Source organism: Balaenoptera musculus, chromosome 17 (genome assembly GCF_009873245.2).
Source record: "Balaenoptera musculus isolate JJ_BM4_2016_0621 chromosome 17, mBalMus1.pri.v3, whole genome shotgun sequence".
Lineage (NCBI taxonomy): Eukaryota > Metazoa > Chordata > Mammalia > Artiodactyla > Balaenopteridae > Balaenoptera > Balaenoptera musculus.
This window is the reverse complement of record NC_045801.1, coordinates 56086252-56103312: the sequence shown is the minus strand read 5'-3', so window position 1 is coordinate 56103312 and position 17061 is coordinate 56086252. Positions and strand designations below refer to the sequence as shown.

Here is a 17061-nt window from a genome sequence, read left to right as displayed (position 1 = left end):
AAGATCAGTCAATACTGACATCACCATGGATAGAGACACTCTTTCTCTGCTCAGAAAGCAAGAGAAGTGAAAATCAAGAGATGAGGCATCCAGGTTATATGATACATCAAAGTCCCAGTCTTTGACCAAGGGGAGCAAATATGAAACCACTTTGAACATAAGTGTTACTCTTGGGAATACCAAGTTGATGCCATACCCTTCCCTAGCAGTTTTTCTACATTGACATTAATCCTGGCCTTGAGACAACTGATATTACCAGGTTTTATAAATGTAGTACAAAGTTTGGCACTCTTCACAATAATGAAAATAACCCATTATCGATTTACCCATAACAGGTAGAGTCACTGACCTCTAGGGCTCAGCTTACCAATGCCATAGCTGCACCATAACCATTGCAATTATGTGGTTAGGGTCCAAGTTGGGTAAAAAATATAGAATTATACACAGTGAGTCCAAGTGTCATCTTAAATTACTTGTGCCTGTATAACTCAAGGTGGGAATGAAATAGTGAATAGAAAAATTCCTCAGTTAACTAGCTAACTCAATCCTAGACCCAGGAGAATGTCACTGGAGGGAGTACATTGTACTGGGATATAAGATACAGCTATGAAAGAGAGGGCTTTTGATTAGTGGAATATGTTATTTTCCAAAACACTTAATAAAAATGAATAATGCTATGACTGTGTCTTCAAAAATTTAGGTATTCTGCCTAAACCTATGAAGGACTTTCAAACTTTCCCAGTTGAGCTGAGCCCTTGTATCTGGAGGGGTTCATTCAGGAAAGCTGTGTGAATTTTCAGCAGACCTTGTTTTGCACATAAGAATAGCAGTGGAGCTTAAAATATAAACATTGAGCTATATATTGGTAAGGCTTATAACTTTGAAGCAATTTTAGACAAAGAAAAAATTTTATATTTTAGGATTGTCAACAATGTACCTGACTTCTGGAATTGGCCAATATGAAATTCTGAGGCCCATGTATGAGTCAAAGGCACAGATCAAAGCAATGAGAGAAGATACTGGCTTGAGACTTTTAAGTCACTCCTAGATAAGAAAGTCATCAATATCCTATTGAGAAAGGATTGATAATAAACATCAGAACCACATTATAATTAGACATATACATTTACACTTGAACTAAATGTTTGTAAAATGGACATTTTCTCTCTACAGTGTGAGTTCATCTTTCAGTGATTTATTGCCTATATAAATTCTCAAGATAAAATAAGCTACTAGAATGATACACTGAAAAGAAAATCCAGAAGTCCAAACAAAATGGATAAGTAAAGCTTGCTCTATATAAAATGTCCTTACATATTGTCATCAAGCTCTATCCAATTGTATATTTGAAAAGTGATAATCATCCTGTAGTACAAGAACAAAGAATTCATGATCCTCCACTTAATACCAAAGATGTGACTCCATTCCTTCCATTCATTTAACGGCAAAAGCATTGAGAGCCTACTAAGGGCTAGGCATACTTCAAGGTGCTGGTTAAACATCATTGAACAAGATTCCATGCCCTCAAGGAACTTATATTCTATTCATGACTTGATAAAGACGTCAAGAAAGAAATTTTAATTCTAGTGAGTCTGAAATTATCTGTAAAATAGAAATGTTGTGATAATAATTGGTGCAGGAAAATCACATACTATAATACTAGAAAAAATAACCCAAAAATGATCATTTAAAAAAATTGAGAAAATAGAAATAAATCTTAGAATTTTCACTTCCTCATGATAGATGAGGAAAGTAAGCTAACTTTCCAACTGTGACATCTAAAAAATGGACAAAATTATAAAAAAATTCTTCAAGAGATCAGAGAGATAAAAAAGGCAGAGAAAAATTAAGGGTCTAAGATTTGGGCAAAAAAGGAAAACCAGAGAAACAGGCCCAACAATTAAGGCTGCTGCCCTTATGACGATCTATGAATTCTGCAAGAGGCAGATGAGAGGTAAAACCTGAGGGACATTTATGACATTGTTTCAGGGTTAGGGGAACAATGAGGGAGAGTCCTGGTTAATCATATTTTAGTTTGGGACTTTGAAAGGCTGCAATACAGGAGGAAAGATGAACTGGAAATAGACCTGGCTAATACCAATTCAACTCTTAAAATTAGTTTACTGTGATCTGGGACAGCTAGTGAACTTGGCTACCAGTAAGAGAGAAACATAAACTCTCTGCATAAGAAGATAATGTCACTCTCGTTCTAAATTTATTTCTACAAAATTTCATACACATCACTAATCAAAAATAAATAGAACAAAAAGAGACAGAAAAATATGCTCAAAAAGAAACAACAAATGACAGAAATAGATAATCAACAAGACAGATGTTAATAAAATAAAAACAAACATATTATAGAAAATATCATCAAAACTAAAAGTTTTTAAAAGACTAATAAAATTGACAAACTCTTATCAAGATGGATTTAAAAATAGAGAAGGCAAAAGTTATTGATTGCAAGTATAAAAAAGGGTATATCAATATATCCTAGAGTTATTAAAAAGATCATAATATAATGAACTACTTCATGCCAATAAATTTGAAAATTTTTTTTAAATTTATAAATTCCTTAGAACACAATTTACCAGAAATGATACAAGATGAAGTAAAAGTGTGAATACTCCCAAATCTATTAATATTTAATCTATAAATAAATTTTCTCCCACAGAGATACTCCAGGCCTGTAGGCTTCACCCATGAATTCATACAAATATTTAAGGAAAAAGTAACACCAATCTTACACAAAATCTTCCAGAGAATAGAAAAGGAGCTACTAATTTCCTCCTTGCCTTTAGCAAGGTCCTTACACATACTGTTCACTTTTCCTGGAATGTCTAACCACTCCTATATGATTAATCCTTGACTTCCAGCTCAATCATGCTTTCCTACCTTTGTGTTGACAACCTTTAGATTCAACTCAATCATCTTTACTAAACTTTTCTAATATACCCTCGTTTTATAATTACTGCAATCAGCAGATATAGAAGGAGAAATTGACAATAATACAGTAATAGTAGGGGACTTTAACACTCCACTTACATCAATGGACATATCATCCAAACAGAAAATCAATAAGGCAACAGTGGTCTTAAATGATACATTAGATCAGGTGGACTTAATAAATATCTACAGGACATCACATCCAAAAACAGCAGAATACACATTTTTTTTCAAGTGCACATGGAACGTTCTCTAGAATAGATCACATGCTAGGCCACAACACAAGTCTCAATAAATTAAAGAGGACAAAAATTATACCAAGCATTTTTTTCTGACCACCATAGTATGAAACTAGAAATCAATTCCAGAGAGAAGAATGGGAAAAAACAAACACATGGAGACTAAACAACATGCTACTAAAAAAAATCCCCAATGAATCAATGAAGAAATCAAAGACAAAATTAGAAAATACCTTGAGACAGATGAAAATGGAAACACAACACTCCAAAATCTATGGGATGCAGCAAAAGCATTCTAAGAGGGAATTTTATAGTGATACAGGCTTTCCTCAAGAAACAAGAAAAATCTCAAATAAACAACCTAAACTCCACCAAAAGGAATTAGAAAAAATGAATAAACAAAGCCCAAAATCTGAAGAAGGAAGAAAATAATAAAGATCAGAGATGAAACAAATAAAATAGAGATCAAAAAACAATAGAAAAGATCAGTGAAACCAAGAACTGAGCTTTTGAAAAGATAAACAAAATTGATAAACTTTTAGCCAGGCTCACCAAAAAGAAGAAAGAGAACTCAAATAAAATAAGAAATGAAGGAGGAGGAATAACAACTGATACCACAGAGATACAAAAAAATCATAAGAGAATACTACAAACAGTTATATGTCAACAAATTGGACAATCTGGAAGAAATAGACAAATGTTAGAAACATAGAACCTGTCAAGACTGAATCAAGGAGAAATAGACAATTTGAACAGACCAATCACCAGTAGTGAAATTGAATATGTAATTAAAAAAAAAAAAAAAACCCCAGAAAATAAAAGTCCAGGACCAGACAGCTTCATGGGGAAATTCTACCAAACATATAAACAAGAATTAATACCTATCTTTCTCAAACTATTCCAAAAAATTGAAGAGGAGGGAACACTCCAAAACTCATTCTGCTAGGCAAAAAATATCCTGATACCAAAACCAGACAAAGACACTACAAAAAATGAAAATTACAGGCCAATATCTTTGATGAATATATATGCAAAAATCCTCAACAAAATATTAGCAGGCCGAATTAAACAATATATAAAAAGGATCATACAACATGATCACGTTGGATTTATTCCAGGGATGCAAGGATGGTTCAGTATTCACAAATCAATCAATGTGATACACCACATTAACAAAAGTAAGGATAAAAATCACATGATCCTCTCAATAGATGGAGAAAAAGCATTTGACCAAATACAACATCCATTCTTGATAAAAACTCTCATCAAAGTGAGTACAGAGGGAACATATCTTAAGCCCACAGGTAATTTCATAATCAATGATGAAAAGCTGAAAGCCTTTCCTGTAAATTCAGAAATAAGACACGGATGCCCATTCTTGCCATTTCTATTTAGCATAGTATTGAAAGTCCAAACAGGACTTCCAAACAGGAAGGGAAGAAGTAAAACTGTACATAATAATATATATAGAAACCCTGAAATATACACTGCAAAACTAGTAGAGCTAATAAATGAATTCAGCTAAGTTTCAGGATACAAGACTAACACAAAGAAATCTATTGCATTTCTATAAACTGATAATGAACTATCAGAAAAAGAAAGTTCAAAAATCCCATTTAAAACTGCATCAAAAAGAATAAAATACCTAGGAATAAACTTAACCAAGGAGCTGAAAGCTGTATACTCTGAAAACTATAAAACATTGGTGAAGGAAATTGAAGATGATACAAAGAAATGGAAAGGTATCACTTGCTCTTGACTGGAAGAAATAATATTGTTAAAATGGCCATACTACCCAAAGCAATCTATAGATTTAATGCAATCCCTATCAAAATGCCCATGAAATTTTTCACAGAACTAGAACAAACAATCCTAAATTCATATGGGACCACAAAGACCCTAAATTGTCAAAGCAATCTTAAGAAAAAAAGAACAAAGTCACCCTCCCAGACTTCAGACTATACTACAAAGTTATGGAAATCAAAACAGCATAGTACTGGCAGAAAAAGACACATAGATCAATGGAACAATGGATCAATGGAACAGAAGAGAGAGCCCAGAAACAAACCCACACACCTATAGTCAATCTATGACAAAGGAGGCAAGAATATACAATGGAAAAAGACAGTCTCTTCAATAAGTGGTGCTGGGAAAACTGGATAGCTACATGTAAAATGGTGAGATTAGAACATTTCCTCACATATACAAAAATAAACTCAAAAGGAATAAAGCCCTAAATGTAAGACCTGAAACCATAAGACTCCTAGAAGAGAACATAGGCAGAACACTCTCTGATATAAATTGTAGAAATATTTTTTTGGATCTGTCTCCTAAGGCAAAAGAAATAAGAGCAAAAATAAACTAAGGGATCTAATTAAACTTAAAAGCTTTTGCACAGAAAAGGAAACCATCAACAACACAAAAAGGCAACATACAGAATTGGAGAAAATATTTGCAAATGATATGACTGACATGGGGTTAATACTAAAAATATATAAACAATTCATACAACTCAAAAAACAAACAACCCAATCAAAAAATGGGCAGAAGGCCTAAAAAACATTTTTCCGAAGAAGTCATACAGATGGCCACCAAGCACATGAAAATATTCTTAGCATTGCTAATTATTAGAGAAATGCAAATTAAAACAACAATGAGATATCACCTCACAACTGTCAGAATGGCTATTATCAAAAAGAACACAAATAACAAATGTTGGAGAGGATATGGAGAAAAAGGAACCCTTGTACACTGTTGGTGAGAGTGTAAACTGATGCAACCACTGTGGAAAACAGTATGGAGGTTCCTCAAAAAACTAAAAATAAAACTACCATATGATCCAGTAATCCAATTCCTGTAAATATATCTGGAAAAAAACAAAAAACACTAATTTAAAAAGATACATGCACCCCAAGGTTCATAGAAGCATTTTTTGCAATAGCCAAGATATGGAAGCAACCCAAGTTTCCATCAACAGACAAATGGATAAAGAAGATATGATATACATATACACAATGGAATATTACTTAGCCATAAAAAAGAGTTAGATTCTGCCATTTGAAGCAATGCAGATGGACCTAGAGAAAATTATGCTAAGTGAAATAAGTCAGACAGAAAAAAAATACTGTATGATATCACTTATATGTAGAATCTAAAAAATAATACAAATTAATGTATATAGCAAAACACAAACAGACTCACAGATATAGAAAACAAACTAGTGGTTACAAATGGAGAAGGGGAATAGGGGAAGTGCATGTTAGGGGTATGGGATTAAGAGATACAAACTACTTTGTACAAAATAGATAAGCAACAAGGATATATTATTTAGCACAGGGAAGTATAGCCATTATCTTGCAATAACTTTTAATGGAGTATAATCTGTAAAAGTACTGAATCATATGCTGTATACCTGAAACTAATATAATGTTGTAAATCAACTATACTTCAATAAAAAAATAAATAACCACTCCCATTGGATAAATCCTTAACTTTCAGCTCATTCTACCTTTGGAGAGACATCCTTTAGATTTCAATTCAGCCATCTTTCCTATCCTTTTCTAGTATATCCTCATTTAACAGTTACTGCAATTAATTAATTAACATGTTAATTTGTATTGATTTTGGACATTATTTCATTAATATGTATGTCATGCACTGAAGTCTTGATTCCATGTGCGTGGGGACAATATGTGATTTTATTCACATAATATTCCAAGTACTTAACACCATGCATGTATACAGTAGGTAATCATTTGTTTACTGACTGAATGAATGAAGAAAATGTAAATTTTCTACTTATGAGGTACTTTCTTTACATTAAATCATATAACAAATGTGAAAGCATCTAAAATTCATGCTTATAATCAATAATATGATTTTCCTAAACTTCCTCTCTCCTCCTCTCCCCTTCCTTCTCTTCCTTCCCTTTTTTATATGCTCTGGAGGCGTGGAAAGAGCAAGGCTGTGTGTTATACCTAAGTGTAAAACTTAGTTGTAGCACCCATTCCTTCATTTAGTCATTGCTTTGGTCAGTGGTAAAAGCAGGTTGTTCTTTCCATATTCAGGATGACATGATCTTATCACAACACTAGGAAAGTGCATATAAAATAATTCCAAGGTTTGTTGTACATATTCTCACCTGCATGCATGCAGATAATTGCTCAACATGAATTTATTGAACTGTAGTAGCACTGGAGATAACATGGTGAGTGAAACAGCAACAGTTCCTGCCCTCATGGGCCTTATACTCCAGTAAGGGAGACACGTTAAACAGACATTTAGAGACATTTTAGAATATCCAATTCTTATTTTCTATCATTTACAGATGGAGGCAATGAATGACATTAAAGAGCCAATGAACCATTTCTATGTAGGACGATACCTTCTGTAATTTCTTAGACACCAGATGCCCTGAGACCAATGATCTTATTTATCTTCAGAACTCAGCCACTAGGGCATCTGGGCCCCTCCAGACATATTTGACAAAAGGTGACAATGGCAATTCAGGCTTGATAGCTTCCTCTTTCATGCTTCAAATAACGTTTTTCTCTCATCTTAAAACTGTTGAGATTAAAGTTGCTTTCTTAATGAAAACCATTTCTTGGAGCTTTCTCAGCCACCAGTGGGTATTTGATCTTTTAGTAACTATGGTGACAGTTGCATTATGCTGCCCAAAGGAAGTTAATAGCTTTTCTTTTTTTGAATGGCAATAAATAGAGGGAAGAAGTAGTTTGTGATTCCTCCACACAATGCAATTAGCTTTGTTTTTCTTAGACTTGAACATACACGACCTCTTTTCCAAAGACTGGTCTAAGATTTCACATCATTATTCCTAACAGAACACCCGAGAACTGGTTACTCATTCACTGGGGAGGGAACCAGAGACAGAATTTCTGCATTTCCGTGTTTTCCTCTAGTCATTACAAGGTATGATGAGCTGGTCACAGTTTTTTCTACTCCATTTGCATTTCCTCTTGAGAGAAAGTGATATTAATAGCATTAAAATAGGTTGTACTTTTCAGGCATTAGCACAAAGAGCTGTAGGAAACACTTTTCAGGACTCGGCCATCTGTTCCCTTATAGCCTATGGGAGAAAGGAATCCCTTAAAAAGAATTCACTTGCAAAGCATAGTGAAAAGTGTGTGAGTGTGTCTGTATGTATGTGTGTAGCTTTATTTCATAAGGAACAAATATAAACTCACAAAAATTCAGATGATTTTCTAATCGTGTGTTATCCAGGTTGCCAACTTTATTTCCTACTTTATTTCCTTGATTGTTTTACAAAATTTTTCAATAATTGAGATGGTATAAAGGCCTTGATAGAAAATGTGGTTTGCACATATATATATATATGTGTATATATACATATATACACACACACGTGTAAACACATATTTTTTTAAATTTATTTTTGGCTGCACTGGGTCTTCGTTGCTGCGCGCAGGCTTTCTCTACTTGTGGTGAGCGGGGGCTACTCTTCGTTGCGGTGCACAGGCTTCTCATTGAGATGGCTTCTCTTGTTGTGGAGCACGGGCTCTAGGCGTGCGGGCTTCAGTAGTTGTAGCATGTGGGTTCAGTAGTTGTGGCGCACAGGATCAGTTGCTCCACAGCATGTGGGATCTTCCCAGACCAGGGCTCAAACCCGTGTCCCCTGCATTGGCAGGTGGATTCTTAACCACGGCGCCACCAGGGAAGCCCTAAACACATATTTTAGATTAAAGTTAGATCAGAGAATCAATTCATGTTTAAACTGTACTTTCATTTATTCATGCCAACCCATTCCTTCCTTCAAACAATTGAAAACTAATTTTGTAGTTAAATTCTAGCCTATAACATGCTCATGACGGGATACACAGTGCAAATGCAATCTGTTAAGTGGCACCTGACTCAGAGTAATGTTAGCTGCTGTCATGAACTCCAGGATTTCAGAGCCTTAACCCAGAAGTTTATTTCCTGCTCCCTGTCGTGTCCACTGCAGGTGTTCCTGGTCTTTGGGTAGCTTTTCTCCATGAGGCGACTCAGAGGCTTTGGATCCATTCATCTCATGCCTACGCCACCCTTCAGGTTTCAGAGTCCAGTCCTCCAAGCAGGCAGGGGTTGAGGGAGATGAAAAAGGTTGCCTCTTTACTCTCTTGACCCAGAAGTGGCACACTTCACTTCCACTCACACTCCAATGCAGGAAGTAGTCACATGACCCCACGGAGACAGGGTGGGTACTGAGTAGTGCCTAGCTTGCAGACTCTTCTCGATACCAATGCTATACTATGGAAGGACAAGTCCAGATTTCTAGTGGGCAATTAACTCTCTCTGATGCATTCAATTCTTGGCACACTGAGTCCTGACATTATGTCTGAATATCTATCCTAACGTCTGTCTTTTGAGAGAATGTTATAATAAAGTTGGAATAAGTTCTGGTTTAGCTTTATCATCTACCAGATGGATGACATTTGGGTTGCAGTTTTATCACCTGTACAATACTGATTGTTCTGAGGATCAAAAAAAGAAAACTTTTGTGAAATTGTTTTGTAACTTACGTATTGACACCTGAACTCTATTTTACAAAGTAAACAGGAATCCATTTTCCCCAAATCCCATTTCTAACTGATCAGTTGCTTCTAGACCCTGCCTACCTCTGCTGTGACACTCTTCTGATCCGACTTCTTCTGCCCACTGTTTTAGTGCACACACCTTCAGTTCCATGGTTCCTATTCCTTGCATTCTAGTTGCCTTATTATCTGGGAGGGGGATGTGGGGAAAATGAGAAGACGTGAGGGATTCCCTGTGCTGGTCCATTGCAGAATGTCTCATTTTCCCTCATCACAACCCTGTGAAGTAGATGGTTTCCATTTTGCAAAGGAAAAAACTAAAGTGGGTGAGCAGCTCATGCAAGCTCACAAAGCTGTCAGTGGCAGAAGCAGGATTCAAGCCCTGCTCTGCCTGGTTCTCAAACCCCATTCATTTCACTTCCCTGCAATGTGTCTCTGGCATAACAGGCACCTCCTCTTGTCACGGGGCTGGTGGTTGGATGGTCCCTCCCCACCCTGTCCCTCTCCAAAAATTACACATGATCTAGATACCAAACTTCAAAGTGGACAGACTATATATCCCTGTAAGTGTTTAAAATAGAAATCTTAAGACCCATAACTTGAGGATTCAGTTATGTCCCGATTTCTTCATCCTAAGTTTCCATCTATTTTCTGTTACTATCTTTGGAGTAGTCAGTTGTCTTTTCATGACTATCAAAGCATGTCCTTTTACATTTATTGCACTTTTGTGCAAAAATATGAAAATTAAATACACTAAGAGTGTTCAAAACAAATTATTTTTGTCAGTGGTTTACTTAATAGTATTGGGTAGCTAAAGAAGAAAGCTGGTGAGTTAGTCTTTGATAATAGTATTCATCTTGATTTTAGTATGGTTGATCTTTGGGTAATTAATACTCTCCTGTAAACTTCAGTGTGGATTTAAAATATAATAGTTTACTAGTAAGTTATTCAGTCTAAAAATATTCAAGAATAAATATATATTTTCCTTTGTGGTTTATAAAATCTTCTCTCACTTCCTCTACTTCAAACCCTTTTGGAAAGTGAGTAAGTAATGGCTTTTTATTGCATAATGAAAAGTGTCATTATTATCCTTTTTCTATAAATCCAGTACAACTTGACTAATACGACATGTGATTTACTTCTAGATAGATAATGACTATTTTTGAAGGAAAGTCAGATATACCAAGAGACTGATCATGTGAATGTCCTTAGTAAAGACTAATAATTCTCAGTATAAACTTTAATGAATGTTTTTCTTACAGAAATTTTGACACGATTTGACTGAGAATAAAAATAAAAGCAACGGGGTTTCAACATGCCTCTGCTACTTGTAACATAAAAAGGCAGTTGTGAACTCCATCTCTAACTTATTGCTGTTTGCCATCACCTAATACAGTATTGAACAAACAGTGGTCACTGAATAAGAACTTGCTGGATGAGTGATTTCCTCAGGAGTAGCATGTTTGATTCTACCTACTAAAGACACCACAGCAGTATTTTATTTCTCATTTAGGCTGTGTGTACTTGAGCTGTGACATTTACGAGAAGAGAAATGTCTTGAAAATTCAGAACTATATTATTCTTTTATAAATTTTGCCTCTGTGAAGACTAAGATTTAAATAAGTGCCTAGTGCTTTTTAGAAGAATACCCTCTTCCTAATGGTTGTGGAAAACATTTTGACCCTTGGTCTGAGTTGTTGCTTAAGTGCTGTCATCTGCAGCCCCATTGCAGAGACCATCCTCTGATGAAGGAGACATTGGCCTCTGCTCCCCTTTGTGCACAGGACGCTACCTTGGGGGCTGAAATCCTCTTTGACTTCTGGCAAACAAGCACAGGTACATTTTGTACACACTTGAGTCCTTTAGGAAGGACAGAGACAAGTCGTGGGGGGATGACTGTCATTGGCCACATCTGGCAGTTGTGTGGCTACTACCAAGCCCATCACTTCAAGTGCACAGCTGTATCCTCAGAGGTCTTCAGGGTTTAATATGACAGCCTAGTTCCTTTCCTTGGACAAGAATTCAGCTATTGTCCCAACACTATGCTCGGTCCTTTTGTACATTACTCTTTAATTTTATCCTTACTGAGGTGACCATACCTCCCAGTTTGCCTAGGACAGTCCCAGTTTATGCTTGCTGACCAGGTGTAATTATTGAAAGTGCCCCTTTCCACTTTTCACTTCTTACCCAGTTTAGATGACAAATTAGCACATATTTAACACTATCCTCAGGAGTTACGTTTCACCAACTACTATCTGGTTTTAAGTTTAAGTTGCAACATGAGATTTACATAGTTCTTCCTCTTTTTCCTTTTCCTCCTCCCACTGCTACAAATACCCTCAATTTTTAAATTTTACCTATATTACTCTGTTTTGCTCTAAGCCCTGAGAGTACTTCCTAGCAACAGTACTTGGTGAAACTATTGAGGGACTTTGTGTAGCTCTAACAATTATATTCCTACCAGGCATTTAGAAATTCAGGACTGGCATTTAATAAAATATCATTCTGCAAAGACTAAGTTGTACGAAATGGTGACCGATGCACTAGCCTGATTATTTTAAATAAGTTTATGGAAAAGTAAGATAATGATTGTTTTAAATGTTCTATAAAAATTCACGCACAGTGTATAATGTCCAGGCTCTATTTTGTAATCTCTTTCTCTCATCTATCTATCTATCTATCTATCTATCTATCTATCTATCTATCTATCTATCTAACTACATATCTCTATCTATCTATCTATCTATCTGTCTGTCTGTCTGTCTATCTATCTATCTATCCATCCATCTACCTATCTATCCATCTATCTATCCTATCTACTTTATGCATGGTCAGCCTTCTGCAAAAATAAAAAATAAAAAGCAACGTTGATTTTCAAAATCTGTGATGCCCAAAGTGGATTACAATGATTATAATGTATCCAACTTTGAGGTCACATGAATTTCAACAGAGCACCCCTTGACAGAAAGCATTAACCTAAATGGAATGGGTCCACTAGAGGAAAATCAGTGACTGCAGGATTCAGGTGTATGAAGAATAAAGGGCACTTTGGTGATCTTACAATTACACCAGAGACAAGAAGTCTCTTGTCTCACCAATTTATCAGATTGTACCTAACCCTCAAGATTACACAGCTCCAAAACTGCACTTAATTTGGTTTTATTGGGCAAATTTATGTTGAGTAATTTTTTAAAAAATCAGTGGCTCTGAGACACATCTTCTTCAAGTCCCAGTTTCCTGTTAGTGAACAAGTTTTCACTGACGCATACAATTTTTCATACCTTTTTGTAGATTCCAATGCTGACAATATTCATGATATATTCCTAAAAGCAAAGAGGGATCTATTAGAGTTGGTACATGACATGTTAAATTTGATCTGTCCCTCTTTCCCCAGACCCTCTATTTGAGATACAAGACAATTGAGTAATTTGAAAGGCATGCCTCAAATAGGAGCTTCTAAAAATATTAAATTTAGAGAAAACTCACCACTACCATTTTTCCATCTACAATTTGTCCTTTGATTGTTGTCTCTTTGCCAAGCCATTTTTGGAAATGAATCATTGAGCCACCATCTAATGTTATGATGCTCTATAAATGCAGAAAGGAATCAGTCAGAAATAGCAATTCACTACATTCTAATCTACACAAGACTAGACATCTACTTTTTCATTTCAGTTTTGAAATTCTTTTCTCCAAAATTCTTACAACAGTTCTTGTCCTAATTTAATACCATCAAACTAGGGAAGTCTCAAGAGATTATTTGAGTAATGCTCTTTCCCCCCAGGTAAGCAATACCTAAACTATTTGTGAATAATCATTTTATATGCTCTTTTATACAATGACAAAGAGAAATCAGAGAAACAGTGAAAATAAGTTGAGTTTTTGGACCCTGAATCATTTGCAAAATAATTGACTTTAGCATTGTGCAATATTAATTAACAAAACAAGCCCAAGCTGACTGGGTAATTAATCAAATTAGAATTAACTGTGCCTAACCACCTTCTAGATTTTTCCTGATTGTGGACCAGGAAGATTTAGTTCTTACCTTTACTTTCTGGTTATCTGATGTGGTTTCATCAAATTCTTCTCCCAGCTTGAAGGAGATCTCAGTATTTTTGAAAGAACTTTCTGTTTTGATGTTAACCTTATCCCTGTCGGTGCTAATAGTGATTCTTGGTTTTGCCAACCCAGCAAGGTTCTGGACTGCAGCACTCACTCCTGTAGGAATGAGCGAGAAGAGAATTCAATGAGTAGAGAAAACAACACCTTCTTAAGATGTTTAGGAAGAAGTGCTAACAATCATTTTGGAAAGCAATTTAAAAAGAATACATCCTTCCCCCATTGAAGTTTTGGATAATACGCCATATTTTCTTCAATGCTCTCTGTGACAGCTGGATTGAGCCAAACCTCCCAATCAGAAGATATGTCTAGTAATTATACTTGACATTTTGAAAGTTAAATTCATTTTCTGAGACTCTTGCACTTCATCTAAAATATATATTTGTATGGTGCCTTTCGGTCATATGCTTGGGCTTTACCTCATGAAATATTGCAACAACAGCACAGGGGATGTTATTATCCTCATTTTAGAGATGAGTACACCGAGTCCCAGAGAGGTAGAGAGGCTTGTTCTAGGTGATGTGTCTGGTAATTAGCAGAGCTGAAATTTAAGCACAGGTTTTCTAATTGTCCAAGAATTTTAGCACACTTTTCTTCTTAAAAAAAAAAAAAAAGAAATGCAATTTTCAAAGTATCTAATCTACTCTAAAAGAATATGACTTATAAAGTCCAAGCTTCTCCCTTATTTGCAGATAAATTTCAGATCTGGCTGAGTAAAGAGGAGGTAGGCAAATTGGACAATTTGGCTGAGAGCCTGGTCCTGTTGTTCAGGTTGGGGATTGTCCATTGTTTAACTTGACTCCTGCAATTGGTGGGCAGAAGGGCTGACACCCGACTCTTAGTATCGATATAGAACTCGATTTCACATTCATATTGCGGTTGGACAGGATGCCTCTGACCACAGAAAAGCAGTGTTAGACATGGATCACAAAAGAGTGAGGAGTGAGGAGGTTAAAACCCGAGTTCCAACTTTGCTGCTTGTTAGCTTGGCCACATTATTTCCCTTTTCTCTAAACTTCAGCTTTCTCAGTAGTAAAATGTGAGTAATTATAGTACTCACCTCATAGGTGTGTTGGAGGTTAAATGATAGGACTTAGCATGGTATTGGCACATAGTATGTACTCAGTGGTTATTCTCTCTTGCACTCTGCTTGAGACCAGCTCCCAGTCAAAACATGGCTAGTGGGCTTCCCTGGTGGTGCAGTGGTTGAGAATCCGCCTGCCAATGCAGGGGACACGGGTTCAAGCCCTGGTCTGGGAAGATCCCACATGCCGCGGAGCAACTGGGCCCGTGAGCCACAACTACTGAGCCTGCGTGTCTGGAGCCTGTGCTCCGCAACAGGAGAGGCCGTGATGGTGAGAGGCCCGCGCACCGCGATGAAGAGTGGCCCCCGCTCGCCGCAACTAGAGAAAGCCCTCGCACAGAAACGAAGACCCAACACAACCAAAAATAAATAAATAAATAAATTTAAAAAAACAAAAAAAAACAAAAACAAACAAACAAAAAAAAAACATGGCTAGTTTTGCCATCAGCCCCAAGTTTCTTAGATGCCCCCAAATTTATTTAATTATTTATTATTAAAAAAAAAAAAATTAACTCAAAACAGGTGAGTCCATGAATCCATGAAGAGATAGGGAAACATGTTTTTTATTACTTTCTGAGAGAGTTTATACTAAAGAAAAAGGAACAAATATTACATTATGAACACGTTGACTTATTATGTATTTATCATTTCAGCCAATTTAAAAAAAAAAGTAAGATTAAAAATTTTTTTGACTTTGTATGCAGTTTATTATAAGAGAGGTTTCTCTTAAATGTTTAAAATTAATTAAATGTTAAATAATTACTATTCTTCTAACATTAGTAAAGACTAGTTTAGTTATTATAGATCTGAGCCATTATAAATGATGTTTATTCAATTTGAGTAAGAACTAAAGTGTGCATAGAGTTTATACTTCTGAGGAAATACCCAATGGTAAGAAATTCCATGAGTAAAAATGTTCTATTTCTCCAATAAAACATTTGAAACTCTTCCAAATAATGTTATTAAAAACCTCCCACATGCATCAGAACTCTTAAAATTAACCAACTAGAAATTTTGTTTGTTGCTATTGCTCTTTTGAAGTTATAACTTAAAGCAAACCTTGAAACAAATTTACTTGATAAATTTAATCATAGATAGGTATTACTGTCTATAATGGGGAGCAGAGAAAAGCTACTTAATGAAATGACCAAGCTAAAAATAAACTCGATCATGGGGGTAAGATGAAGTATTTTCTAAAAGGATAAATTGTTTAAGTATATAGATAATACCTAGAAGGAAGCATCTGTGAGCCTAGTATTCCAAAAAGAGATAATTATTACTGGTAATAAAAAAGTAAAAGTAGATACACAAACTTTGTTAACCTCATTTGAATATACCCTAGGATCACAAATGAATGAGAGAATTGTTGAAAAATTCATTGTAAAGTGCAAACCCAACCATATCACAAAATGCATTGCCAGTTTCCAAATCTTGTAATGGTATTTCCCAGTTGTTTCATGTACTCATCAAAGTTTTCACTGGAGACCAGCTTCCAGGTTCCCAAAAAGGGCTCAGTCATGATGGAAAGCTTGCTGAGAAGAGGTGTTCACAACCAAAAGCCAAAGAAACTTAGGCAATCATGTGACTCTTCTGAAATGGCCAATGGGGAGCAGCAAGACAAAAGATTCTAGGCACCAGCATTGACTCATTTTATTTACCTCCAAATAAAGAAACAGAAAATTAACAGGCTAAGTTGAATTTAAGTCAATGATTATAGCTTCTAGCAAACAGATTTGTAACCTGAGTCACCTGATAAATATTACTTGTGGAATGAAGACAATTTTCAATAGAGATCAGCATTTTGAACTATGAATGCTGAGTCAACTCTGAAGGAATATCCCCACAAATGTCTAATGAACACCTGACTGAGGTATTTTCCCACCTGATACAAAGACATGCTTGACTGGTCTACCTCAGCTGTTTTTTATTTGGACAAGTCACAGTGCCAGAGTACCCTCTTCATTAAAATAATATCTGCCCCTCCCTTCCTTGCAGGGTTGATGAATTGATATTACTTAGTGTAACTGAAATGTCTACAGTTGGTTGGAATGAGATGTAGGGTATTATTAATATTATCATTGTTGTTAATTAAGAGTAATTGTGGACTGGGAAGAAAAGTAACAAT

General features: G+C 35.6%; 1 protein-coding gene across 1 annotated transcript; it reads right to left on the bottom strand.

Moving 5' to 3' along the window:
* Positions 1 to 13008: 13008 nt before the first annotated feature.
* LOC118883605 (fatty acid-binding protein 9-like) lies at positions 13009 to 16455 on the bottom strand. The gene is made up of 4 exons (XM_036830605.1): positions 16385 to 16455; positions 13779 to 13953; positions 13220 to 13321; positions 13009 to 13056 (listed from the first exon to the last, which is right to left on the bottom strand). The coding sequence occupies exons 1-4, from the start codon at positions 16453 to 16455 to the stop codon at positions 13009 to 13011; spliced, it is 396 nt and encodes a 131-aa protein (XP_036686500.1).
* Between the last annotated feature and the right edge of the window lie 606 nt (positions 16456 to 17061).